This window comes from Pristis pectinata, chromosome 2 (genome assembly GCF_009764475.1).
Source record: "Pristis pectinata isolate sPriPec2 chromosome 2, sPriPec2.1.pri, whole genome shotgun sequence".
In the NCBI taxonomy this organism is placed as follows: domain Eukaryota; kingdom Metazoa; phylum Chordata; class Chondrichthyes; order Rhinopristiformes; family Pristidae; genus Pristis; species Pristis pectinata.
The window spans coordinates 70,402,825-70,429,710 of NC_067406.1; the positions used below are offsets into that span (position 1 = coordinate 70,402,825).

General features: G+C 39.9%; 1 protein-coding gene across 4 annotated transcripts in view; it reads left to right on the plus strand.

Moving 5' to 3' along the window:
* Positions 1 to 26,886, plus strand: part of arap2 (ArfGAP with RhoGAP domain, ankyrin repeat and PH domain 2) — a 286,956-nt gene that overhangs the window by 111,259 nt on the left and 148,811 nt on the right. For all 4 annotated transcript variants that reach the window (XM_052039500.1, XM_052039491.1, XM_052039508.1 and 1 more), the window contains 2 exons: positions 22,333 to 22,453; positions 26,610 to 26,797. In XM_052039500.1, coding sequence (XP_051895460.1) covers positions 22,333 to 22,453; positions 26,610 to 26,797 — 309 coding nt within the window. The remainder of the gene's footprint in view (positions 1 to 22,332; positions 22,454 to 26,609; positions 26,798 to 26,886) is intronic.

Below are 26,886 nucleotides of genomic sequence, written 5' to 3' on the forward strand. Positions count from 1 at the left end.
TAAGCTGTGTCATTTCATAGAAGGCAAGTGAATGTGCAGAGTAATAATAAAAGCAAATTGCATGTAGTCAATTTTGCTTGTGTTCTTCAAAACACGTGTTTCTTAAACCTATTCTGACCCTTGTTTCCTGTCCCTTTGTGAGCAGGCTGACTTCCTTTTGACTCTCCGAATTCTGGCCGTTACATTTTCATTACCTACATTCTGTGGTTGTTTTAGAATAAACGGTGCTAAAATCAACAATTAAACACAACTTCCTCCAAAAAAAACTTTCTGTAAAGAAACTTCAAAGACTCCAAGTTGTTACAAGTTGCATCTCCCACAAGGGATGTCTCCACTGTATCTCCAGATTTAGATGCGATGAATGACAGAAAATGTATTGAAGAATTGCATTCCAAGTCGTCTTCCCTCTGAGGAGGTGTTTTCATCTTTCATTGATTTTCTTGGACTTCACAGCTGAGATCAGGACCTCCTCTCGGCTGAACTACATTTAAATCTCTTTACCAAGAAGTATTTATCTCAGTCAATCTGAACAATGCATTTCCTTACAATTCCACATGGGCTGTCTTTTCTCATCACGTTTCTATTTTTTATTGAATGTATTCTTTTGGCATTATTTATCAAGTGCTTGCAGAAACCATAATTCTCCCACCTTTGTTAAATTGCAAAGGGTGCTGTGATTCTTTTCACTTTGTTCCATTAGCAGAAAGGGGACATTAAAAAGCTTCCTCTATTTACAGTATATGCCGTGAAAGTGGCTTTTGTTGTTTTGTGTGACCTAGCAGTGGTTTTGTTTTAGCACCAAATCACAATTGCAAAATAAATCGCCTGTGGGGATTAAGTTATGGGGAACAAATGGATCATTTGAATTGGGCTGCCAGTCATGAGGCTCCGACAGTAATGCTGCTTTGCCAATTTTGTTATTGCACCATAATAAATATACTGGCTTTCTCCACTGAGTAGAGTGCAATGATTGATGTGTTCATTTGGACCTAGAGTGACACCAAACATGGCTCACTTCTTGTAGTCTGAGATAAGTGAGGTTGAAAGGTAGTTGTGTTAGCCCATGCATCGTTTGAATCTTACCATCCAATACAGCTGGTGTACAAGTCATTACATTGGCAATCTTCCTTGCCTCAAGATAAAATAGACTGTTTTGTTTGAGGATAGTTTGCAGGACACTAATCGCAACAAATAAATGGAAAGTGATGGGAATTGAATCCAATGGTAGTCTGTCATTAATCCTTGTTTTTATCTTTTTAGATGGATTTGTGGATTTATTTCACAGCAAAAAGGGGAAAAAGAACTCCAGACCTCATTCTTTTAGGGGTCTTTTTATAATGTTATCTCATGAAGTGGTAGAGTGGAGACCAGTTGTACTCTGATTCTTCAATAATGTTAATGGTTAGACATTTGTAAGCTTTTTGTACACTGACAACTTGAAAGGTATCTATTTTTTAAGTGAACAAGTTATGGCTACTCTATATGTTTGTATCATTGGCTGGAAACCAGGTATTTATAGGACATTGATCATGAGGCTCAACACTAAATGTGCCTCAGGTTTGCCTACACTGGTGTAGGGATCATTTCCTGCTATCAGATTGTGGCGATCCAGTTCATGCATCATGTCTGATACTTAACATGCATGACTCTAAGATACGTTATTTGTGATACAGAACTGGAAATTAAAAACGTTGAAGAGAAACTTGCTTTTCCATCCCACATACTCGTACACTAAATTATACTGTGGATTTCAACTTTCATGATGCTCTTGGAATAATATGAAAGGTGAAAATGTAATCCAAATAAAACCAATTTGTGTAGAGAAAAATAAACCTTTATCCTTGCTTGATTTCTCTTTCTTTCCATAATTTGGCACTGCCCAAAAATATTGGCACTCATGATCACTCACTAGGTCAACATTCATCATTGCCATTTCACTTGGCCTGTAATGATTGGCCAATCCTGAAGGTGGGATCAAAGTGCTTCTTGGACATTTTCCCCTCACCCAGATATAAACATTGCCACCTGTTAGCAAGAAATAAAAGCTCCACATCTCAAACATTTCAAGAGTATAACTTAATTGCTTAATTTATTAAAAGTTATTATATGATAGCTTTTTACTTTCAGTTTACTCTCCTTCAAACCACACCCCACCCCATGTGCCACAACTATTACAACCAAGTTATGGTCGTAACTTGGATGCTTGCTTTCTTTTCTGTGCACCGTTGGTGCTGTATCTGCTCAGAAAAAATAAATGGAAGGTAGATTTGCAATTGATTTCAAGGTCTCTAATGTTTCTTTGACTTCTGTTTATCTTTATTCCACTTTCTCATGTTGCATGTTTATCAATTGAAATGCGGAAAATCTATATTCTAAGAGCTGGGTTGCACAGGGCCTGTGTTTGGCCAGGAGGTGGGTGCACCCTGATGCCCATGATTTGGTTCAGCCATTTTGCCAACAAGAAACAACGAACGCAGGTAAAGTAATTTACCAGGTGACAAGGGAAGTGTGTCTCGTGAGCCATTCTGCTCTTTGATGTGATCTTTCTATAGCTTCGTGTACACTGGTATTGGTGCTAGAAGCAGGTCATCTGCCAGACCTCTCAGTTACTGAATGATAGTCAAATAATGTGAAAAGCTGCAGCAATGGTAAACCAAACCTCTTAAATGTCAACAGTATATACTGATGGTCAATGTTGCAATTAGTTTCTAATAATCATAATAAGGCACAGCTATTGAGCTGTAAGCCCTTGAAAAGGAGAAAAACAGACTTCATGATGATATACTTGAGCAGCTAAGCATATGCTGCACATTACTTGCTATTCTATTTCATGACTAATTAAAATTGTGCGTCTTCACCAGGCAGTGACAGAGTAGCCTTGTTCATACATTATTTTAAGTGCCCTAGAATTGGAAAAATGATTATTGAAAATGAAGAGTTGTATCTTTATCTTTTTCTTGTGTGTCTCATGTGGCACTGGACATGGTGCCTTCTCTGGTATTTTGCCTATAAGTGAGTGCAATGATTATGTAACAGGAAATACATTACCCATGAGGGAACAGAAGACCCCAGTGACTGTACATTGGGACCTTGGGGTCAATAGGATAGAGGAAGACTAGGAGGAAAAAAAAGACTGATTCCAGGTGAGCACTCAACCATATACAAGAACATGAACATAGGAGCAGGAGTAGGTCACCAGGCCCCTCGAGCCTGCCCCAAAATTCAACCTGATCTATTCCAGCCTCAACTCCTCTTCTGTGCCAGTTCTCCACAACCCTCTATTCCTCAATCTTTCAAATATTTATTTATCTCCATCTTTAATATATCTAATGATCTGGCCTCCACCACCCTGGGAGGCAGAGAATTCCAGAGATTCATTGCCCCCTAAGAGAAGAAATTTCTACACACCTGAGTTTAAGATAACTAGCCCCTCAATTTGTAGCCATGTTCCCTTGTTTGTGATTCTCCCACTGGCGAAAACATTTCAACATCTACCCTGTCAAGCCCCCTTGTATGTTTGTGAGTACGGTCATTCTTCTGAACTCTAAGGAATACAGACCCTCTCATCTTGAGAATTAGCCTGGATAATCTCCTTTTGGATTGCCTCCAATACTACCATATATTTTTCGAGATAAGAGGACCAAAACAGTGCACAGTATTCCAGGTATGGCCTCACCAACACTCTGTACAGTTGCAACAAAACCTTTCCTTTCTTAAACTCCAACCCCCTTGCAATGCCATTTGCCTTCTTAACTACTTGTTGGACCTGCCTGCTAACTTCTTGTGATTCATTCCCTAGAAAACCCAAATTCCTCTGAATGGCACTCATTTTCAGTCTCTCTTCATTTAGATGATGATCTGCCTTTGATTTCTCTTACTGAAATGCATGCCCTTGCACTTTGATTCCTCTTACTGAAATGCATGACCTCTCGCATTATGCTCCATTTGCCAAGTTTTCGCCCAATCACTCACTCTATTTGTATTCTGTTGCAGAATCACAATGTCCTCATTTCAACATGCCATTCTGTCCATTTTCATATTATCAACAAACTTGGAAGCCTTGCATTTCATTTCCTCCACCAGGCTAGTAATGCAAATAGTAAACAATTGAGGGTCAAGAACTGATCTCTGGGGTACTCGCATAGTTACATCCCTCAAGCCTGAAAAGACCCCTTTTATTCCAGCTCCTTTGTTTTCTATGTGAAGACCAGTTTTCAATCCATGCTAACACGCTAAATGATGATACACTGGAAAACGTTGATGCACAAAGGGATCTGGGTGTTGTTGAACACCAACCCAAAGCAAGTTCAGCAATTGGTTAAGAAAGCAAGGAGTATCTTGGCCATTTTTGCAAGAGATTTTGAGTACAGCTGTAGGGATGTCTTACAACAATTGAAGAAATCCTTGGCGACACTGTGCAGTTTTGCTTTCTTTACCTAAGAATATACTCTACCTAGAATGCAGTAAAGGTTTGGCAGACTAATTCCTGGGATGGAGACACAAGAGACTGCAGATACTGGAATCAGTTCTGATGCAGGGTTTTTGACCTGAAACATTGACAATTCCTTCAGCAGATTGTTTGTTGCACCTGAGTCTTGGGATGATTTGTTTGTCATACAAGGAGAAATTAGGTCAACCAGGTACATATTCACTTGTGGTTGGAAGATTGAGAGGAGATCTCATTGAAATATTAACATTTCTGAGTGGAGCCTGTTTCTCCTGGCTGAGCTGTCTGAAATGAGGGCTTACAGTCTCATCTTAGCCTTAAGATGAGGAGGAATTTCATCACTCAGATGGTGGAGGGTGGTGAACCTGTGTAATCCTCTACCGCAAAGGGCAGTGGCCAAGCCACTGACTCAATTTAAGGGGGAGGAGGATGGACTTCTGGACAACACAGTTTTCAAGGAGCATGGAGAGGGAGTGGGAATGCAGTTTTGAGATAGAGGTTCAGCCATGATTGTATTAGATGGTGGAGCAGACTTGAAGGACCAAATGGCCAACTCCTACTCCTGTTTTCTGTGTTTCTATGAAAGTAGTTGATGACTCATATTATGTGTACTAAATGAGGTGATACCATGGTAATGAAGCATCTCTTTCTGTCTACCACGAACAGATCTTGTGACTGTTGTCGTACATCACAACAGTGAAATTTGACCTATGATATTAATTGATTCACCAGATATGAAATACTTCAATATTTCTATGTATTTAACTGCATTCCGCTGATGAGACTGGAAGCATTTGTTAGCAGCAATGCTATTTGGGTCAGATAGATGATATTACTGCTAATTTTCTTCAGTGCTGTTAGTGCTTTGCAGCTTTAATGAGAAAGAGATAAATACAGAGGAAAGTTCTGATTGTGGAAATCCATTAAAACGATAGGCCTAATTGCATTTTTTCTCATATAAATAGCTACAAAAGATTTTGGTGACTGAGATTCACCAGGGTACAGTAATTGAGGTGAGAAACGAGAGAGAAGCTGCTGGTGGAGTTAACTTATTCCTCAGCACAAGCCTGGAATATAACAAGCAATGACTCTGTCATCCTTGTTGAATGATGTTTTCCCCCCTTTTTGAATAATTCATCTCTTTTGCCAGACAAAATCATTCCCAGGAAATGGGGCGAGTCACTTGGTGATGCTGAGTGATGTCCAGTGTGGCTCCTTTCAAAGCTTCCTATGTACTTAGGACTCTACAAGATGTTTCTTCTCCAAATGTCCCTGTCTTCCTCCCCCCCCCCCCCCCCCCCCCCAACATTTTCATCTTTTTCCTCCTTAGCCCCTGCACTGAACTGTGGAACATTTTTGTTTGCAGAATTTCACTTTAGTTAATGGTGGGACCAACTGTCTAGACTAACAGGAAACACAAACGACTGCAGATGCTGGAATCTGGAGCAAAATACGAAAAGCTGGAGGAACTCAGTAAGTTAGGCAACATCTGTGGAGGGAAATGGACAGTTGACGTTTCTGCTCTAGACATTTCCTCTGGACTGAAAGATAGAGGGGAGGTAGCCAGTATAAAAAGGTGGAGGGAAGGGGTGGAGCAAGAGCTGGCAGGTGATAGGTGGATCCAGGGGAAGGGGGTATTGATAGGCAGATGGGGTGGGGGTACAATGGGAATGGTGGCACCAGAGGCTGGGAGGAGATAGGTGGAAATGACTGGGCTGAAGAGGATACAATCTAATAGGGGAAGAAGGCTGAGCATGGAATAGAGGGAGGGCAGAAGGAAATGGTGAAGGAGGGGTGTCTAGACTAACTGCCCCTTGCTTGCCTGCACTTCTAGTGGATGCAGAGGGGTAGAGGGGCCAAACTGCTCTTCCTGCACCTTGCACCCAACAGGTGTCAAAGGTTTTAGTTTAGTCTGGTTTTAACTGTCTCTCATAGTTGGAGACATTGAAAACTTTTCAAATAAATTTGAATGATATTTTTTAAAAATATTAAAAATATATTTAAATGCACATTGAAAAACTAACAAACTTCTCTGTCTCAAAACTACATTTCCATTCCCCCTCCATAGTCCTTGATGATTTTGTTGTTCAGAAATCTGTCACACTCTTTGTTAAATGTAGTTGGTGAGTTGGCCTCCCCACCTTCTGCGGTAGAGAATTCCACAGGTTCATTGAAGTGAACTGAAAGAAGGAAGGCACTGAGCACTTTTCCATGAGATTGGCGATCTGCTTGGGGTCGAGGTTCATACACAAGCCCTTCCTGGTGCAAAGCTTAGGGATGGATGCAAAATGCTGAGCCGAGCAGCAGGGTGTCAGAGAGCACGGAAACAGGCCCTTTGGCCCACTGAGACTGACTGTGCTGGCCATTCAACCACCCATTTACACTAATCCTACATTCATGCCATTTTTTATTCTCCACACATTCCCATCAACTGCCTACAAATTCTACCATTCATCTATACACTTGGGGCAACAAACAACGGCCAATTAACCTACCAATCTGCATGTCTTGGGGATGTAGGAGGAAACCCATGCAGTCATAGTAAGAATGTGCAAACTCCACACAGACAACACCCAAGGTCAGTATTGAACCTGGTTCACTAGCTGTGAAGCAGCTACTTACTGCATCACTGCACTATGGGCAGACAGATACACAGGTGTACGACCTGCAGTACATTTCGATCTGCTGTCTTGCACCATGTGTCTACAGACATTTGGGCTGGGCTGAGCTGAGGCCTGAATGGCTGATAGCTAGTGGTTCCCTTGGAGCTGCCAGCAATCAACACTATTTGGATCTGTTTCTAAATTGCTGTGGGGTTTGTGGCATGACCCTCTGCAGATTCTAGCTTATTTCTAGGTTTGCTGGAAGGTGTGCATGTTCACTTTCACCTGGTTCAATTTAATGCCTCTTGGTGACATTAGCTCTGAGCTTAAAAATGTACTGTACATCAAACATGGAGATTTCCAAAGAACAATGCACAAAGCATTAGTCCCTTCTGTTGAATCATTGCAGAAGTCTGAAACCACTTTTGTGAGTATTAAATAGAGATTTATCAGATTCCTAATTTTAATAATAAAGCTGATCTGATGAAAGATTTGTCCCATTCAATGTAGTCAGGTTGGAGTTGCATGTGTGCATAATTTGGTTCTGATATACCCAAAAGATAGGGCCATAAAAATCCTGATGTTTGGTTTTACTGATGTGAGAAGTTTGTCTACTGGAGCGACGTTACATAAAATGAAATATCCAGTAAATTCTGGGACACTCAATGGGTCAGGCAGCATCTGTGGAAAGAAAAACAAGTTAACATTTTGGATTGATGCTTTGACCTTGGTACTTACCATTTTTGTTTCAGATTTCAAGTATTTGCAGTTATTTTGACTTTTCAGTTACTTGAAATGACATTGCTGAAGCTAAAGCTGACCGTAAACCCCATGTAGGAAAGAAATGTATTTGGTATCCATAATTACTGTCTGTACAGTGTATTACTTGGCTTTTTTTGCTGCCTGCTGGTGAATTGTTGATGTCCTTCAATAAGCTCATTGACACAATGATGAGATTTGAATATTTAAATAGGTGAGTTTAGAGCCTCTATTGAATGAATCACACAGCATTTTTCCATGGTACTCAGTGGAATATGGTGTTGAGAACTGATCTGCAAACTCGCAGCCCACTTCTGAATGTTGTAATGCAGCTCTCCTGGTGTATGGGAACCATTGGCTGCACTTGAATGGTGTCAGTCAGCATGTAGTGCACAATTGGTGTTACTCCTGCACCTTTCTAAGGTAAATGTATGGCCTCAATGCCTGTGCCTGCATCACTGAAAGCCCCCTTGTCTCCCCTGCACTGTTGTTAAGGAGCCTACCAATGAAAATTTCATTTTACTTAATTTCCACCTTCGTGAAGGTAATATTCTCTTTATTTCTGTGGGCCCTTGGTATAACTTGGTGGACATTGGGGCTATGTCGTGCTCATCCACGTACACCCTGTTATACCATCGACCACTTGGGCAATCTGTTCCAAAGTGGTCCCACTTGATTGAGAGTCAGTTTGGGTCTAGTGTGTTGAAAGCTGCTGCCGTGGTGAGAGATCACAGTAGCTGAGCACGACATGTTTGTGTGCAGTGGTGTATGCAAGGCCTGGGATTACTGCTTCCAATGTAGTGAGGTATTGCTAACCCACAGCATTGATCAAAACTGGCACAGGTACACATCAATGTGAGTGTTTCTGTGTTGAACAATTTCTAGGCCTTTATGTAAAAGTTTGTGTTTCTTTACATGCCATGATTTTAAAATTTGGATGCTTTTAATTGTGTGTTGGGAAAATGGAATACGTTAAGAAAATGAATATATAGGCAATTCTTGGGTTATGTAAGGATTCCATTCTTGAACTCTCCCTGAGCCACTTCCTCTGTAAGTTAGAAACATTTGTTTTCTATAGCCACCCATGTCATTATCGCTCTACATACACTTGCTATAATGCTTTCATTTCATTCACTAATTATTAATAATTAAACTAATAAAACATATACTGCATCCAATCATTAATACCATGAAACATTTTATTAATATTACTGGTTTGAAAAATGCTTTAAAAATGTATGGGAGAATATATAAAGTCAGATTTCTTTAAGTCAGGTTATTCGTAACCTGGGGAGCCCCTGTATTAGAAAATATTTAATTGTCAAATACCTCAAAGCTTACATTGCTTTGTATCAATGCTGCACAGTTCCTGTGGAAGCATGCATTGGAATATATACTGAGCTGGACTGTGCCCAATCTGGCTTGTGCCTCACGACTATCCTTGAGCTATTCCTGTGGTTGCATTTTTGTGGCCCCACAGGTCCAAGCAAATACCAGACCTCTTTCTTACAGCGATCTCACAAGGTAGAGTGTTTTGTGAGCTCCTCCCAGATCTTGGGATCCACATTGCCCCAACTGCAGAACGCCCTGAGGAACTTGTGATTTCTCATGCTGTCAAAGGCCATTGAACTGTTTGTAAAGGTCTCTGATAATCATAGACATTGAAAGATAGTTTGAAAGCATTTAAGTAATTAATAAAAGTAAGAGTAATTTTAAAAACTAAATAATACACAAAGTGATCCAAGTTAAGTCAAACCTTCAGGTCAAATAATAGAAAGTAAACATTTATCCGCACAAAGTGTCTTCAATCCAGGTTGATGACCCTCATTCAAATTACAGATAAGGTATTTATTTATCAGTCACATGTACATTGAAACACACAGTGGAATGTGTCTTTTTGCATTACTGAGAATATGCTGGGGGCAGCCCGCAAGTGTCGCCAAGCTTCTGGCGCCAACATAGCATGCCCACAACTTCCTAACCTGTACGTCTTTGGAATGTGGGAGAAAACCGGAGCACTCAGAGGAAACCCATGCAGACATGGGGAGACCGTACAAACTCCTTACAGTCTGTAAGGAGTTTGTAATAGCATTATGTTGTAATAGCATTATGCTAACCGCTACACTACCGTGCCGCCTGTGTCAGGCCTGGGCATGGCCTGGGTGGTGTATCTGGTCCCCTGGTGCAGCATGAATGAGCACTGTCCTTGGATTCATTACTGAATCCAGCGGTGGAGGGGGAGCTCAGACACACCAACGCCTGATGTCCCACTCCCCCCGCTGCAATGTGCAGTCAACCGCAAAGAGCATCTCGCGGACCATTCTCTACTGAACCTCTGGCAAGAGTCAAGCAAGATTCTGGCTATTAATTAAGCCTCATTTCATGAAATGCCATTATAAAACTAAAGCAGAAACCAAGAAAAGTCAGTTGAAAAAAAATCCACCAGATTTACAGGATCAAGTACTTTGAAAAATGGAAGGAAATCATCTAGAGAATGCTTGCTACGTAGATCGATGCCTCTAAGACTAGATTAGTCATGTAGCCTCAAAAAGTGTTTTGTTTCTTTTAAAGGAAAAGCTGACTATTTGAAAAAGCATTATTTAGTGTACTTAATCTGTGTCAGATGTTGGTGGAGAATATTGTTGAGCCACTTGGGAAGAGGCCTTGTTAGTGTGCAATTTATCTTCTTCAACACAGAATTGGTGCTGAATACTGACATTATTGTGGAGTAGGGAAGTATCCATTTTTGGCAGTCGTACCTTGCCAATTTAAACTTTTCTTTAAAAAGTAAACTCTTTCCTCAGGATAGCAGAAGTTTTTTTTTTAGAATGCTTACAAGCAGTACATCAGAATCTAGGAATGCTTAAGACCAGAAAAGTCCATCTTGCTGGACTTAAGAGTTCAAAAGCAGAAACTGTGGTTCACAATGCATTTTCCTTAGTTGATTTTCTAGCCAATTTCTGATGCCATTAGTCTCAGTCATCTGTAAACATACCAGTCAGGAGTAGAAACAGACCACTAACCCCCTTGTGCCAGTTCCACCATGCAATAAGATCTCAGCTGATCTGATATAACCTCAGCTATGATTATTGTGAGTAGGCAGCAATGCATGCACCCCCTTATTAGGTATCTATCTACCTCTGCTTTAAAATAAAAATAATGACCCTGCTTCTGCTGCCACTTGAGGAAGAGAGTTTCAAAGACTCTCAATCCTCTGAGAGAAAAATAATTTGCCTCATCTCCGTCTTAAATCGATGACCTTTTTATTTGTAAACAATGGCCTCTACAAGGGAACATGCTCTTCATGCCCACCCTGGCAAGACCCCTCAGTTTCCCATATGTCTTAATTATGACCCTACTGCTTTTCTCTACTCCACTTGTATACAAGCCCAACCTGTCCAACCTCTCCTCATAAGATACCCTGTCCATTACAGGTATTAGTCTTGTAAATCTTCACTGAGCTTCTTCCAGTGCATTAACAGTCTACGCAGTACACCAGATGTGATCTTACCAGTGCCCTATATAAACAGAAGCATTATGTCACTACTTTTGTATTCAGTTCCCTTAGCAAAAGAGCATAATATTCCATTACCATTTCTAATTACTTGCTTTACCTGTATAATAACTATTTGCAAATGTTACACTAGGATACCCAGATCCTTTTACATCTTGGAGCTCTGCAATTTCTCTGCATTTGGATAATGCTTTTTAGAGTTTTTTTCTTGCCAAAATGGACAATTTTACATTTTCCCACATTTAACACCATTTGCTTCATCTATGTCCATCACCTAACCTATCTCTATCTTTTGTAGCTTCCTTATATCCTTCAAAATTCTTACTATCCTCCCTATTTTTGTCATTAGCAAATTTATCAACCACACCTTCAGTCCTTCGTCTATTTGTATAAACGATAAAAGTTTGAAGCCCAGCACCAATCCCTGTAAGACACGGCTCATGATATTTCGCCAACCAGAAAAAGAGCTATTTATGCCTTCTTTTTGCCTTCTGTTAGCCAACATTCTATCTTCACCATGTTTCTATTTTCCCCAATAACTTTTGATGCACCACCTTATCAAATGCCTCCTGAAGCTGCCACTGTAAATTCCATCATGCTCTGTTTAAGATGAATATGCCCAGTTTTCAGCTATGTAACTGCTGCTCAAGGACTCCATGTACTCTCATTGCTCATTCTGCTCCTTAGACGATCAGTGGGCAGCCTCAGGTAATTTGCTAAACACTGATTAATGTCTTTGAATGTTGATTCCACGCTTGTTGTAGGAGCCTTTTGTGATATTGGTCTGCCTGGGGTCCAGCTCGCTAACCTTTGACGTGCAGGAAGGAGTCTCCAGCGTACTGTGTGCAGGTATAAAGAATCCTACAGGATAGAAAGAGGTCATTTTGCCCTGTTGTACCATCCCCTCTTTCAGCATAAACCCTACAATTATTTTCCCCTTCAAACGTTTATCCAGTTTTCCTTTTATTGTTGAATCTGTTTCCACTATCCTTTCAGCAGTGCATTCCAAACTGTGGCAAAGGTCACATGTCACCTCATTCCTTTTCCAGTCATCTTAAATCTGTGTCCTTTGATTACTGATCATTCTGCTACTGGAATCAGTTTATGGTTATTTATGTAAGCAGAAAGGTTCATGATTTTATAACCCATCTATAACCCCCTTTAACCATTGCTTCTCTAAGGAGAAAAGCCGTAACTCTCCCAGGCCTGTATATAACCAAAGTCACTCATTTCTAGTACTGTTTTTAATCTCCTTTCTATGCTCAGTAAGACCTTGACGTTCTTTTTGTGGTGTGCTCCATTTGGAGCCTAGATAGCGTTTGTTAAAGGCTTGGTATAACTTCCTTTTGTTCTCTCAAAGTCCCATGAGCATTTTAACCTGTCTTCTCAACTTGTCCTGCTATTCTCAAGGGGGCCCATTGGACTGTCTGTTCCGGCACTTCCTTCATATCGTACCATTTAGTTAATTTAGCCTGATGTATTTTGGATACCTCTGTGTGTTAAGTTATCAATGCCTGAAACCTTGCTCATTGTTTACCTAGTTTCTGAGTTGCACATAAGCTGCAGAGTTTGAACCTGTGCCCTCTATGTCAATTAACATCAGTGATCAGTGACCCAGGTCAAGAATATCGCTGCTTGTAAACCAGCTGTTCACCATTACCCATTGCCATTTGAACAACGGCAAATTTTGGATTTACAATGCTCCAGACTCTGTAGTCTTTAATTTGACTGTTAAATCAACCATTTGATTCCCTGGCAATGCTTTTTGATAGGCTGTATATACCACATCAACTATGTCAGTCCCATCAACCCTCCCTATGACCTGATCAAAGAAGCCGATAAAATTAGCCAAACATGATAACATGATTTACCTTTGAAAAAGTACGCCCTGGCATTAATTTATTTAGTCATACTTTCCCAGAAGTCCAAATATCTCCACCAGTTTCCCACTGTCAGCATTAGGCTGACTGGCAGAGTTACTGGGTTTATCCTTCTCTCTTTGAAGGGTGGGTGTAATACGCTGTGGTCTTCTGGAACCACCTCTGTATCCAAAGCAGATGAGAAGAGTGTTGCCAGAGCTTCAGCAATTTCTATTGCTTCCTTCAGTAATATTTGATGCATCCCTTCAGTATGTGACTTTTCCACTTTTAAAATCTGTTTTTTATGCAGATGCTATCTTTTTAAAATCTATTTTTGTTACTTTTAATATTGCTACAAACTCCTTCTGTACTGATTCATTGGCAACACCTTGAAGGAGCTGATTTTAAAAAGTCCTCATTTGGGACCAAAGTTATGCCTCCTGCCTCCATTAGAATGTTTTTTTTGTCCCTCATCGCCCTACCATACCTTTTGAGTATCTCTTTCCTCGATATATTTATAAAGATTCTTTGGGTTCCGTATGTTTTCTTTCAGCCTCTTATTTTGCATCTCTTCTGTAGTATTTATATTTAGGTTTCCCTACTGGATTAAGAACTTTACAATTTTCATGAGCCTGTTTCTTTGTCTCATTTTAACTTCAGAAGTTTTAATTATCCAAGAAGCTTTAACTTTGGATCAGCTTCTTTTCCCTCATGAGTCTCTAGTCTTGCAGTTGTTCTTTGCATGCTTCAGTACTTCATTATCACAGGGGACCAGCCCTTTTCTGTCTGTGTGGCACCAGGACTTACTTGCAGGAGAGTGGGAATGGCATGAACTGCTGGTGCCCTGCTTCCCAAGCTCTGAACCATGCTCATCATATAAACCACACTCAAGGTTACTTTAGCTCCTGAACATACCACCTGCTTAGCTTTTACCACTGCCACCTACAGCCTCCCTTCGCTCCCCCCCCCCCCACCCCCAGTGCTTCTTCCCTTCATTCACAGCACAAACCTGAATGTCAGAACAACATGTAATTATGTCAAAAATTGCTTTCCATCTGCATCTAATAATTAAGAGGATGAATTCGCTACCACTCTTGCATTAGTCATTAGTCCCTGTCTTTTGTCTCAGTTTTCCTGCAAAGGTTGTTTACTTGGTGGCTACATCTAGGCAGATGGAAGGCTGAGCATCCATTAAAGACTCTTCAGATGGCTTTAGAGTGCAGGCTTGAGTTGCTATGGGTCTTGTGGGTATAACTGCATTGGGTGCTGTGGGCTGGGTTCGCTGACTATATGATGCTAAGTAGGACATTGAGACAATTGGCATGATGTGGCATGATTTCATCCTGAAAGATAACAGGTGCCTCTTCCATTGAGTCAAGGCTATTCTACATAGACTACATTTTCTAGATTGCCATCTGCCATTCCCATGACTCTCCCAGTGCCCGTAATGGCCAATATGATTTCTTCCAGAAGGAGAGAGGGTGTTCAGGTTGGCTTGGCCTCCTGCCTCAAGGGTTGTCAGGTTTTCTCCAGCAGAACTGAACTGTGTTGGTGAAAATCTAGCAAAGTATTTGGCTAATGTGGCTGCCTATAATGGCAAAGCTTTTGCACATCATGCCAAGTAAATGAGGTGTAGTAAAGATGTAATCTGTGCGAATAAGATGGTGGACCTGAAGTTTGGTGCACTTATTTTAGGAGAGTGTGGGGGCAGAGACTCGATGTGCTGGGAGTTCGAAAAGAGAGTAAGAGAGAGGTATTCTGATTTTGACAACTCTGATGAGGTTGTTGTACATTAAACTCTGCACCCATGTTCTGAGAACAAAGCTTCTTTCAATGATCTCCCTTACAATCATTTCCCACTGGCTGCCTGGAAGGTTGTCCGAGTTCTTGGGGAAGCAGAATCTCCTCCTTGTATTCACCAGCTGGAATAAGGGCCTCCAATACAGGATCAGAAAATATGGGATTCTTCTCTGGATTTCTTCCAACAGGTGTATTGAATCTGGGCAAACTCCATGCTACCTGGAGCCATATTGCACGCTCCTTTTAAGAAGCGCTGGTTGACATTCATGGGGACAGATTATTCTGCAGACAGCTCGCTGCCCAGATTGACCACGTGTGGCATCTGCACTTCCTGGATCTATGGAGCACAACAAGCAGAGTTCCTGAATCTGATAGAGTGGGTTCATCAGCTGTCAAATGCCTTTAGGGTGGGACATTTGGGCAGCTAATAGAGTTGCTGCCTCACGGCTCCAGTGATCTAGGTTCAATCCTTACCTCTGGTGCTGTCTGTGTGGACTTTGCAAGTTCTTCCTGTGACCATGTGGATTTACCTTGGGTAGTCCAGTTTCCTTCCACTGTTGGTAGGTTGATTGACTACTGTAAATGTGCAGAGTTTAGGAGGAGGTTGGTGCAATTGTGGAGAGAATAAGTAAAGGGAAAATTATTTGGAACTTGGGATTGCTCTGTGAGTCTGCATCAACTCAATGGGCTGAAGTGACCTCCTCCTACATCATGAAGGAATATGGTAACGGTTCTTAAATGTATCTGTTAGTCCAATAAGTAATTAAAGCATTTACCTAGACTTAGCTTGTTTCTGCAGGACTGGTGACCTCATTCAGATGAATGGGTCACTGTGTAACTGCTCTCCCTGGTGTAAAACTGTGTTGCATGAAAATTATATGTGGATTCTCTCTTCAACATGTCATTGTTGTTCTGCTGGGCTCAGCGGTCTGTCTTGTGATGGTACAGCCAGTTCAATGCACTGGCACTTGACCTTCAGGACATCTTTGGGTTCTGCATTTGACCAAGTATACGGGAAGAGGTCAGTGTCTTCCAGAGGTGTGAGATACTAAGAACCAGCTGGTCTCATGGCAACCAGTAGCTGTGCGTCACTGCTATTTTTAACCCCTTGTTGTCAGAGAATCCTGATTCATGTACTGGTGATGGCAGAACCAGTGCAATCAGTGCAGTTGCAACATCATTGCAACAATATAAATGTATCACATGGGGTCATGTAAAAAAAAATGCATACTTGACACTCCTGCCCCATTTTTAGGTGCCATCGAGTTTCTAGATTAGTTTCTAGATTTCATTTGAACAGTTTAATCAATTTTCCTTGTCTATGTTGGTCCTGGGACCATGGGTGCTCTTCCAATCTTGACAACAACTACATCCTATGATTCATCTCCAAGTAGTACAGGTGGCAACATCCTGTATGACTGATGTCTGATTTTCACAAGGAGCCTTGTTTTTCCCAGCCGCAGTGTATCATTTTGCTCTACTTGTGGCAACAGAAGGAACTCTCGAGAAAAAGACAGCTGTAATTGCACTATTTTTCCAGTAGATGTCTGCAAATACCATGGAATAAACATTTTGTAAGCTTTTCCATGATACTGCACAACCTCATGATGCTGCTTCAGGCTGAATTTCAGTAACTGAAAAGGCATTTGTGAAGTGCTTTCACATTGCTGCTTTAGCAATTTTTTTTGCATCTGATAAAATCTGCTCAATGTATCCAGAGTTGTGAAACAAATGACATTTTGATGGAACATTCTTTGAGCTCAATTAATGGAAATAAATATAAACCAGTTTCCTTTTTTTTGAAAGTACATTGAAAGGGAATGAATGTTCTTGTAAGCCATGCTTTGCTCATTTTAGATGGTAAAATAATGAATAAAACTGATTGGATGGGGTTTGGTGAATTAACTACTTCAGCTATTCAAATGTACTTTCCTGGTGGGTTAAACCTATAGAATTATCGGTGATTGTGGAAGATGCCTTTGAGCTGATCTCTTATCTTGTTGCTGGGATGATGTTCTGTCCACAGTGGCTAATGGAAGGAAAGGAGCAAAATAAAGCACAGATATTGATTTTTATTTTGTTAGTCTTCCAAAGTATATTGAGTAGTCCAGAACTAAATGGTTGACAAAAGCTGAACCATAAAAGACTCTTGCAAATCTGGACAATGGTTTATTCTGGTGGTATTACAGCTTGATATTTTGTCAATGCCTTTAGAGGTTTTTGAACAATGGGAAGCTTTTCACTGATTTACAACCTCTAGTTTAAGACAGCAGTAAGGTCGTCTGTTCTGTGATGTTATTCACTGAAGAATGTAAGTGGCCAGCAACGAGTTCAATCTAGTATGGGACTCTTGCAGCTTCTTGCATTTACGTAGCTGTATTATTTGTGATATAATCAGAACTGGATAAGCTCAAAGTAAAAAAAAACTTTCTTGTTTACTCCAATCTAAAAACAATTAAATCTAGCTGATTGTTAATCTACATTTCAGTTTCATAGTCTTGGTAAAGATTTGTTTTCAATATTGGTCAGGCAGAATTCTTAGTTTCAAATTGCCTCTAGTTGAAAGAGCTTGCCTGCAACCACATTGTAATGCAAGCAGTAAGCTGCTGCTAACTCTGGTACCCTGAGACTTAAAGAGCCACTTGTCACAAGCGTACACACTCTTGTGCTGCCTTGAAATCAGTCTTTTTAATGAATAATTGTTGCTGCATCTCAGGCCTTCCAATGCTATGAGGCTGCATAAATATGTGTTGAAGTGAGATTGAGTGCCATTTTGTTTGTTTGAAGGGCGATGTTTCATTGGATTAGTATCGGTGATGTTCCTATGTATTAAGATGTTTTAATGCAAGATACTTCACGACACAAGGGAAAAATGACATTTAAGAGAAATGCACAATTTGATTTTAATAAAGAATTTTGATGTTAGAAGCGTTTTAAAAAAAATCAAGGTAATTGTTTATCTCTCTCCCAACTGTAGCTAGTAAATTAGGGGGAAAAATCTGTAGTGCATTTCTTTGAAGGAAAAGGATTATAATGTATTGCACCTAATTCAGTTTTAACCAGATAATTAAAATAAAATGTTATGGTTATGCTGATGGGGCTTGGTGGTGGTGAGTTAAGACTGTATTAGTTGGTAAATGAAATATTGATTATGGAAAAAAGCATTTGGAGATAGAAGATTTTATCATATCTCCATTGGGTAGGGAGAAGCTGTTTGAAACGTTAACCTGTATTTTTGCTTTTTGAGGTCAAAAAAATTTTTCCAGCAGTGCTAAAGTTTTAGATTTTTAGCCTTTACATTTTATTTGCAAGACACCTCCAAGGGTTCAGTTTATTGTGTGCATACAAACGAATTTTCAGTAACAATTATGGTAAACATATTCTCTTTAGTGTATGGTAAAAGGATGTTCCCTTCATATATTTTGGGGTAGAAGAGAAGTTGAATTGACCAGGTGGAGTTTCTATTAGCTTTGCTCCCAATTCCAGCATAATTCATTGAACCATTGCAAAAGATTATGTGCATATAGGTTACACCCCAAGTCATTTGCACTTGTGCTTTCCTGAATCTTTTGTCGCTGTGCCTACATAAGCTCTCACTTGTAAAACTGGCCTTGTCAACTGGCATACATAGAAAGCTTCTGCTGATTGCACTGGTTTAGGAATATTCCTTAAATTTCAAATGGCTTTTGAACATAATTTCTGGTTTGTAAATGAAAATTACAAGTCAAGGACAAAAACTTTTCTAAGCATTTCACCAAACTTATAAACTAACCAACCCTGTACAGAAGCAAAATAATGTGCATGCTGAAAATCTGAGATAAACCACTAAATGTTGTAAATACTTGGCAAGTCTGACAGCAATTGTCAGTTAGTTAATTTATCAAAAATGTTTCATTTGTTATTCACACTATAGAAGCTTTCTAATTTGCTAAGTATTTCCAGCACTTTCTGTTTTATAATTTGCATCTCAAAATATATTTTCTTAAAGATTATTTACTCAATTTTCGCCATTGTTATAAAGATATTACATGAAATAGTTACGAGTATACAAGCACTGATTTGTGTTTGTGGAAATGAATGTAGTCTATGTGGACCACTGATGGAGAATGGAAGGTGAGGTGATCCTTTTAATGTTCAGTTAATGCTTAACACATTTTACTGCTGCATTTAAGCCAGCTGTTCAAAACTAACCTTCATGTGATGCTCCATCTCCTCACATTGTAATAGCTCATACAATAATCTGAACAGATCAAAATAAGAACCTAATTATAGGAACAGAAGTATGCCATCCCACCCTTAGAACCATTCATCAAGATCGTGGTTGATCTTTATTAGCTTTTCCTCCATATCCCTTGATTTCCTTAATATCTGGACATCTATCAATCTCCATTTTAAATTAACACAATGACTGAGCTTCCACACTCATCTTGGTTGAGAATTCCAAATACTCACCATGATCCATGAGGAATTTTCTCCTCGTCTCAGTCCAAAATTGCTTATCCCTTATTCTGATATTGTGACCCAAAGTTGTAGACTTCTCAGCCAAGGGAACCATCCTCCTTGCATCCAGTTCTTTATAATTTTGTAACTTCCGTTGATATTTCCTCTCATTCTTCTAATCTCTGGAGAGTGTGGCCCTGATCTACTCAATCCCTCCTCTATGGCAAACCTGCCATTCATAAAACTAGTCAACTGAACCTTAACTACTGTAATTCTATGATTACATCCTTTTTTGCGTAAGGAGGCAAAAGCTATACAATGTACTTGCAGTAGGATTTCCTTGCACTTTTATTCTCCTCCCATAATAAAGACTCAACTATCATTTGCCTTCCTGATCCCTCGTTGCACCTGCATCTTTGCTTTCAATGAATTTGTGTACAAGCAGACCCAATCTCTCACTACTTAAAAAAAAAATTCTCGGCTTTTCTGTTTGGTGCACCAAAGTAGATGACCTCATATTTTTCCACATAATATTCTCCATATATTTCCACATTTACTTACAACATGGAAGGAAGCTGTTCAGCCCATTGAATTTATGCTTGCTCAAAGAGCAATCTCATTAACAGAGAACATAGAACAGTACAGCACTGGACAGGCCATTCGGCCCACAATGTTGTGCCAATTCTTCCATTAATTTTCCCTGTGATCTGTTCTCCCCATGTACCTACCAATTCTACCTCCCCATTGTGCTCAGGGTAATTTCCAGTGGCCAATTATCCTACCATCCCACATGAAACCAGGAAACCCAGGAGGTCACAGGGTAAGCTTGCAAACTCCAGACTGCAATTATAATCCACTTAGTTTGTCTATATCCCCTTGAAGTCACTTGACACTCTCTCTACTCACAATCTCAGCACGTTTAATATCATCAGCAAAGTTAGAAATATGACATTTGGTCAGCTTGGACAAAGTGTTTATATAGATCATAAATAGCTGGGGCCCAAGCAATAATCCTGGCAGTACCCCATTAGACATAGCCTGCTGACTTAAGAACAACCCACTTATTCCCATTCTTTACTTTCCACCAGATAACTGATTCTCAGTCCATGCCCTACATTGTCTCTAATTCTGTGTGCGCTGATCTTGTTGACTGAACTCCTGTGCAGCACCTTATTTAAAAACCTTCTGAAACTCTAAATATGCCACATCCACTGGTTCCCCCTTGGTTATTATACTAGTCACATCTTCAAAGAGCTCCAGCAGGTTAGTCAAATATGATTTTCCTTTCACAAATCTATGATAACTCGTTCCATCCTGTTATTCATTGCAAGGTGTTCTGTTATAACAGCTTCCTTTATAGATTCCAGCGTTTTCTGTACTACTGATGTTAGGGTAAATTGGTTTATTATTGTCACATGTACTGAGGTACAGTGAAAAACTTTGTTTTGCATGCTGTCCGTACAGATCATTTCATCACATTAGTACATTGAGGTAGTACAAGGGAAAATAATAAGAGAATGCAGAAGAAAGTGTTCCAGTTACACAGAAAGTGCAGGCAGACAATAAGGTGCAAAGCCATAAAAAGTTAGATCGCGAGGTCAAGAGTCCATCTTATCGTACTAGGGGACTGTTCAATAGTCTTATAACAGTTCATTCTTTCAATTTTGTAGTGCCATTAAGTACCATCTATCCTTGCATTTTCCTATACTTTCCATATTGACTGTAATGGTTTGTCTTTTTTTATTATTCTTTCTTTAGTGCATTGCTCAATCACCACACCCCTTTGCGAGCTTTCTTCCCTACTCACTGGCACACAGTAACGAGCATAATAGTGATTGGGGTTTAGAGAGAAAACAATACTGTTCTTGTCAGATTCATGAGGTGGGCAAGTCGTTCCATCAAACTGAGAACAAACAAATCTCTTTATGATATGAGAAATGGCAATTTCTTTTTCCATCATTTATCGATGCCATTTTCCTTTTATAATTTGGAGTAATGGAGCTTTGTTTAAACCTGTTTACTATCATTTTTCATTGCATTGTCAAAGTGAGGGTGGTTGGTCAAAAAGCAAAACTAGTCCTCTAGCAATAAATATTTGGAGGTTTTCCTGTAACTTGAACTGTCATAAGACTTGTGGTAAAGGTGTGTTTTAAAGAACAATTGAAGGAATTTGAAATTGGACATATTCCAACTTTCCTGTGAAATTAGTCCAATGCCAATTATATATTTAATGTCAAATATTGTACTTATTGAGTTGTGGCAGCATTTGTATCATAAATCATTGTTCCAAATGTAATATAAAAGAAAGTGTTTAAGATTATCAAAATGATTAATTGAAGTGTTTTATAAATTGATTTGTAATATTCATTGCAAAGGAGAGACTCTGTTTTGTGATTGATGATGGCAGAAAGTGGAGGGTGAAAATATTTTCCCTCTGAAATCGGTGACTGCTTATTTAACCTTTATTGAGATAGCAATATAATTATATTAAAGGTCAGCAAGTAGGATGATGCAGGCGTAGTTTCATAAATTATAATTGGATACAACAAGCCATCTAATCAGTGGTACTTTACAGAGTGGACTTTAAATCAGATTTGAAAATAATAGTCTTAATTAAGTTTTCAAAGGGATAAAAAGAGCTCTGTTTGTAAATCAAATATTGAATAATTGAAATGAAGAAGAATGATCCACAGTTTACTCACCTTGAATTTTACTTTATTAACCTATCTTGATTGTTTGATTTCTGTCAGACCGAGATTGTAGAGGCCGGACTCAAACATTATGTTGATATTAATGGATGCTAGTCAGTGGCTTCAGACATGAAACGTAAATGTTTACTGTGACTTTAGATACAATGGATTGATGTGTTTCTACTTTTCTTTTCCCTCTTTTTTTTCCTCACTATCAAAGGAAATGTATTCAAAGGGAATAATTCCACTCTCTTCAATGAAATCAGTGCATCGAATGGGAGACAACAAATTTGAGATTGTTTCCTTCAACAGAACTTTTACTTTCAGGGTTGAAAAAGAAGGTAAGAAAGCAACATATCCAAAAGTGTTGTTTAGTTAGTTTGGCTTGCCATTGGGAATCCACATAACAAAATGTATGCTCATGTGTATGTTATGCACCTTTCCACTGATCTGTAATAGTCAGGAACTACCCCATCTTGACCCCGTCCTCCCTTTACCTTCCCACCAGTAATACATTTATCCAGTGAACAATTGTTCTACTTTATGTTAGAAACAATTCACTGATGACTTGATTCAATTTAATTTTGTCCTGCATTCCAGTTCATTTCCTGTGATGTTCTTTCACATGGTCCAGTTGAAGTTGGGAATTCTGGAGCATCTTAGTATGGATCTCTAACTTCTAATTGTGTTGAGCAATGTGTCAAATTCCTTATGATGAGCTACAATGCCCAACTCGCTGATGTATCATGCAATGGATCTCTCCCATAAGGAATCCCAGAGTGTACTAGAATTTGAATTGTAGCAAATAAACTTGCATGTTATTCATGTTGTTCAGATTACATTTTGCAGCTTCAAGCACAACCATAAAACTGGCTATGTCTGATAGTGGAGAGAAAGTTTAAATACTTGTATTTGGTATGAAATATATGCCCACATATCTGTATCTTGATATCAGGCCAAGCCAAACTATTCCATGCTACCAAGGTCACCTTGCTTGTTAAGTAGTTGTATTTGCCACATTGCAATGTCACATTTTAGCACAGGATTCATTCCTCCAGTAGTATATCCTGAGTTCTTGACCTTAATTGAACAGTATGCTGCCTAACAATTTTAATTGAATAGTAGCTTTCACACTGCATGTGGCATTTATTCTCTGGGTTTGCCCACATCTATTCACTTTTAAACAAAATGTGAATTTGAACTGAAGTGTCGATTTATTTCCACCCAGTAGATAACTAATTGTTAAAATTAGTGTTTTATTTTGTTTAGCATAAAAATGTTGCTGACAGTGATACTTCAGTGTATTGCACCATGGACTGAGACAATGCAGTGGGAAATAGAGTTCTTGGTGTTGGCTATGATTTATTGTGGGGAACAGATCAAATATCTACCACTTCTTAATATGCATGCCATTAAAATCAATGAGCAATTATCGTGGAAAGCAATTCAGTTTCTCCTTGTGGATTAAGCAAGATTGTTAGTAAATGTGCATGCAGCAAACAGAAGCTTAATTGAAATTAGAGGGGAGTGCCATACTTGAAGATGTGTGCCTTATGTGCAGTCTTAATCTGTTTGATTTGGTTTTGACATTCTTGCTTCTGCAGATTCACATCCACTCAAGGATTTGAGCATGTAATGTAGTCTGCTGAGATGGTGTGGAATGTTAGTGAAAATATTAAATAAGCAAGGCTTTCAAATCCCCTCTCATAATATTCATCGAGTAGGATGATGGCGCAGATCTTGGTCCAAATTTTATTAGAAGAAATAGTGTCTGGATTTTCACTGCCTATTATGTAGTTCCCAGTTCCTTTCAAGATACAAAGGGCATGGATAGCCTCTAGGGTGATACAGTTGGGTACAGTAGCTCAGAGGAAGCACACTTGTGTCTAGAGTCCAGAAACATGGTTTTCAGTTCCAGAGCAGGGTTTGAGCTCATGATCTCATATTCACTGCAGCACTAGGGAATGGGGTAGAGCCAACTTTTACTTGATGCGTCTTATGTCAATGTGATAATAAGGGGCTTCCAAATTAGCTCGATAGCCACCTTCAAACTTTTCTCGATTTCCAAGGAAAGAATATGAAGTGAAGCATCCAGTAGTCCACAAAATGATTTGCACACTCGGGGAAGAGATTTGATAGACCTCTCTCTCAGAAAACGGAAGTGAAGGTTATGATGTGCAATTGACCTGGGTCTGTTGGTGACAATGCAGCAGGCCTATGAAGTTTATACTGCCTGCTAATTTGGTTTCTCTAACCACTGAATGCAAACTTGGTGCCACTGATTGGCTGCACACATCAGGGGTCAACAGTGTAAGTAGCTAATTCTGGAAAAAGCTCGCCTGCACTGGGTTAAAGGGAGATGCGCTTAGGCTGGGGCAAGTACAGGTTGCCACCCCTCCCCCCTTGCTCACCAAATCCCCATCACTCTGCTACACCCCACCCCACTGAAACCAGTTATCTCAGACAGTTGCTTCCTATATCAAGATGCCACAGCCTGCTGCTGACCATCTGCAATCTCCTCTACTGGAAGTCTGCAGCCTTCTGTCAGTCACCAGGTTACCTTTGCATAGGGAAAGTAGGCACTGCCGTCCTTTCTTAATATGACATACAAAGGGGCCATTCAGCTCATCTGGTCCATGCTGGCTCCCAGCAGACTAACACACATCAGACCCATTCCCCACTCCTCATTTTTCTGTAGCCCCACTGTTTCCTCTCACCCAAGCCCATCAACGTCCCTTTTTAATTTTTTGCCACTTACCTATGCTAAATGTTAGCCTGCAGTAGCTGATGAACCTACCAGCACAGTGATGTTTGAGGAAACCAGAACACCCAGGGCCACACAGACATTACTCAAGGTGAGGATTGAACTCTGTTCCCTCGGGCTGTAAGGCAGCAGCTCTCGCTGCTCAGCCACCATGTGGAGTAGTGGCACTCAAAGAATACATAAGGTTGATTAGTTGATTTCCATGCACTTTGAGAAGACTTCAATTATAATTTTGTTTTGCAGTGTTCTTTTTAGAGACTTCTGCTTTGCATTGTGACCAAATAGTCTCTCAATGAGTGAAGAAAGGTAAAGCAAACAGCGAGTGGTGAAGCAGGAGTTCAGGATGTGGTCACAGGCAATGCACAGTCATCGGGTCATAAAGCACAGAAGCAGGCCCTTCTGCCCACTTGAGTCCATGTTGACCATCTAGCACCCATTTACACTAAACATGCATTAATCCCATTCTATTCTCTCGCATTCCCATCAACTGACCCCGGATTCTACTCTTCACCCATACAATAGGGGCAATTTATAGCGGCCAATTAACGTGCCAACCTTCATGTCTTTGGCACGAGAGAGGAAACTGGAGCTTTCAGGGGTGGGGGGGAAGGCAGGGGGAAACCCACACGGTCACAGGGAGAGCATGCAAACTTCAAACATACAAGATCACAAGATCACAAGATAAGGGAGCAGAAGCAGGCCATTCGGCCCATCGAGTCTGCTCCAAGGAAAAGGGAAAAAGAAATGGGGTGGGAAAAAAGAGAGAGAAAAAAAAACTATTCTAATCCAGAGGTTAAGATTGAATCCAGCTAGCTGGAGCTATGAGACAGCTGTTCTACTGGCAACACCACAGTTGGATGGGTTCTTCAAATGCCAGAAGAAATTTACCACAAACCAGCTTGCAAATACTGCATTTCAAACAGCTGATGGTGGGATGGGAGAGAGATTACTGAGTTGGCATTCAGATCTGTAAATTGAGCTTCTGTGTGTGTGTGCGCGCAAGTGGGAGATGTTAGCTTTTGCCTTGAGCTGTAAAATGTCAGTGCTGGAATCAACTCAGTGTTCTGTATTGATTCAGCTCATGACCTGCCTTGTCCACATATTTCCTGTGTATGTTCGCTGCACTCATCCATATGCTGACTTAAGCAACTCTACTGACACATGGATCCTCCATGGATGCCATTATCTGTGGCATGTGCTGTAGTAATCCCAATTACTCCTTCATTTCAATAATGCACCCTTGTCTGTTGTTTCTTATCCAAAAAAAATGGAGAGAGAATGGAGGAGGATTGTATCTGTTCAGCATAAACTATTAAGTATTATTATATTCACTCTTTAAAAAAAACTAAGAAAAATAAAAATGCAAAGGTGTACAAGTCATGGAGGTGAGACATGAGGTTGACTCCACAGTAGAGTAAAACTGGTAACGTATGCTAAAATGTTTATCTATCAGCATTTCAGGAGTACAACTACTTCCACATATTATAATCACAGCATCATTTATGGTTCCTCCAATCATTATCTTCTCTATCATTAACTGTTTTTATCTTTTGTAAGTTTGTAAAGAAAAGTGTGGACTTTAAACACAACATTTGGTTCTTAATTTCCATTCCTGCCTACCCACATTTCTTCTAAAACTCAATGTTTAATGTATTTCTTCTGAAAAGTCAATAAGTATTTTGAATAATATGCCTGGATCAGCCAAAGTGAACTTCTGTGACTTTCTTTGACAGGTGATAGAGATGACTGGATTGACACAATTTTAAATGCATTGAAGTCAGACTCCAGTGTCCTTTCACACCTGAATAGTCATTCCACTGTTATGGCTGACAAGTATGGTTCTCTGGAACTAAGGGGCTACAAAGCCAAAATATATGTTGTATTGAGAGGCAGCAAAGTTTGGCTTTATAAAAGTGAACAGGTAAGTTGAAACAGTTCAACTTATTATAATTTGCAGCATCAATTAAGCATTCAATTCCTTGCACTCAATATGGTTCATTCAATTCAGAA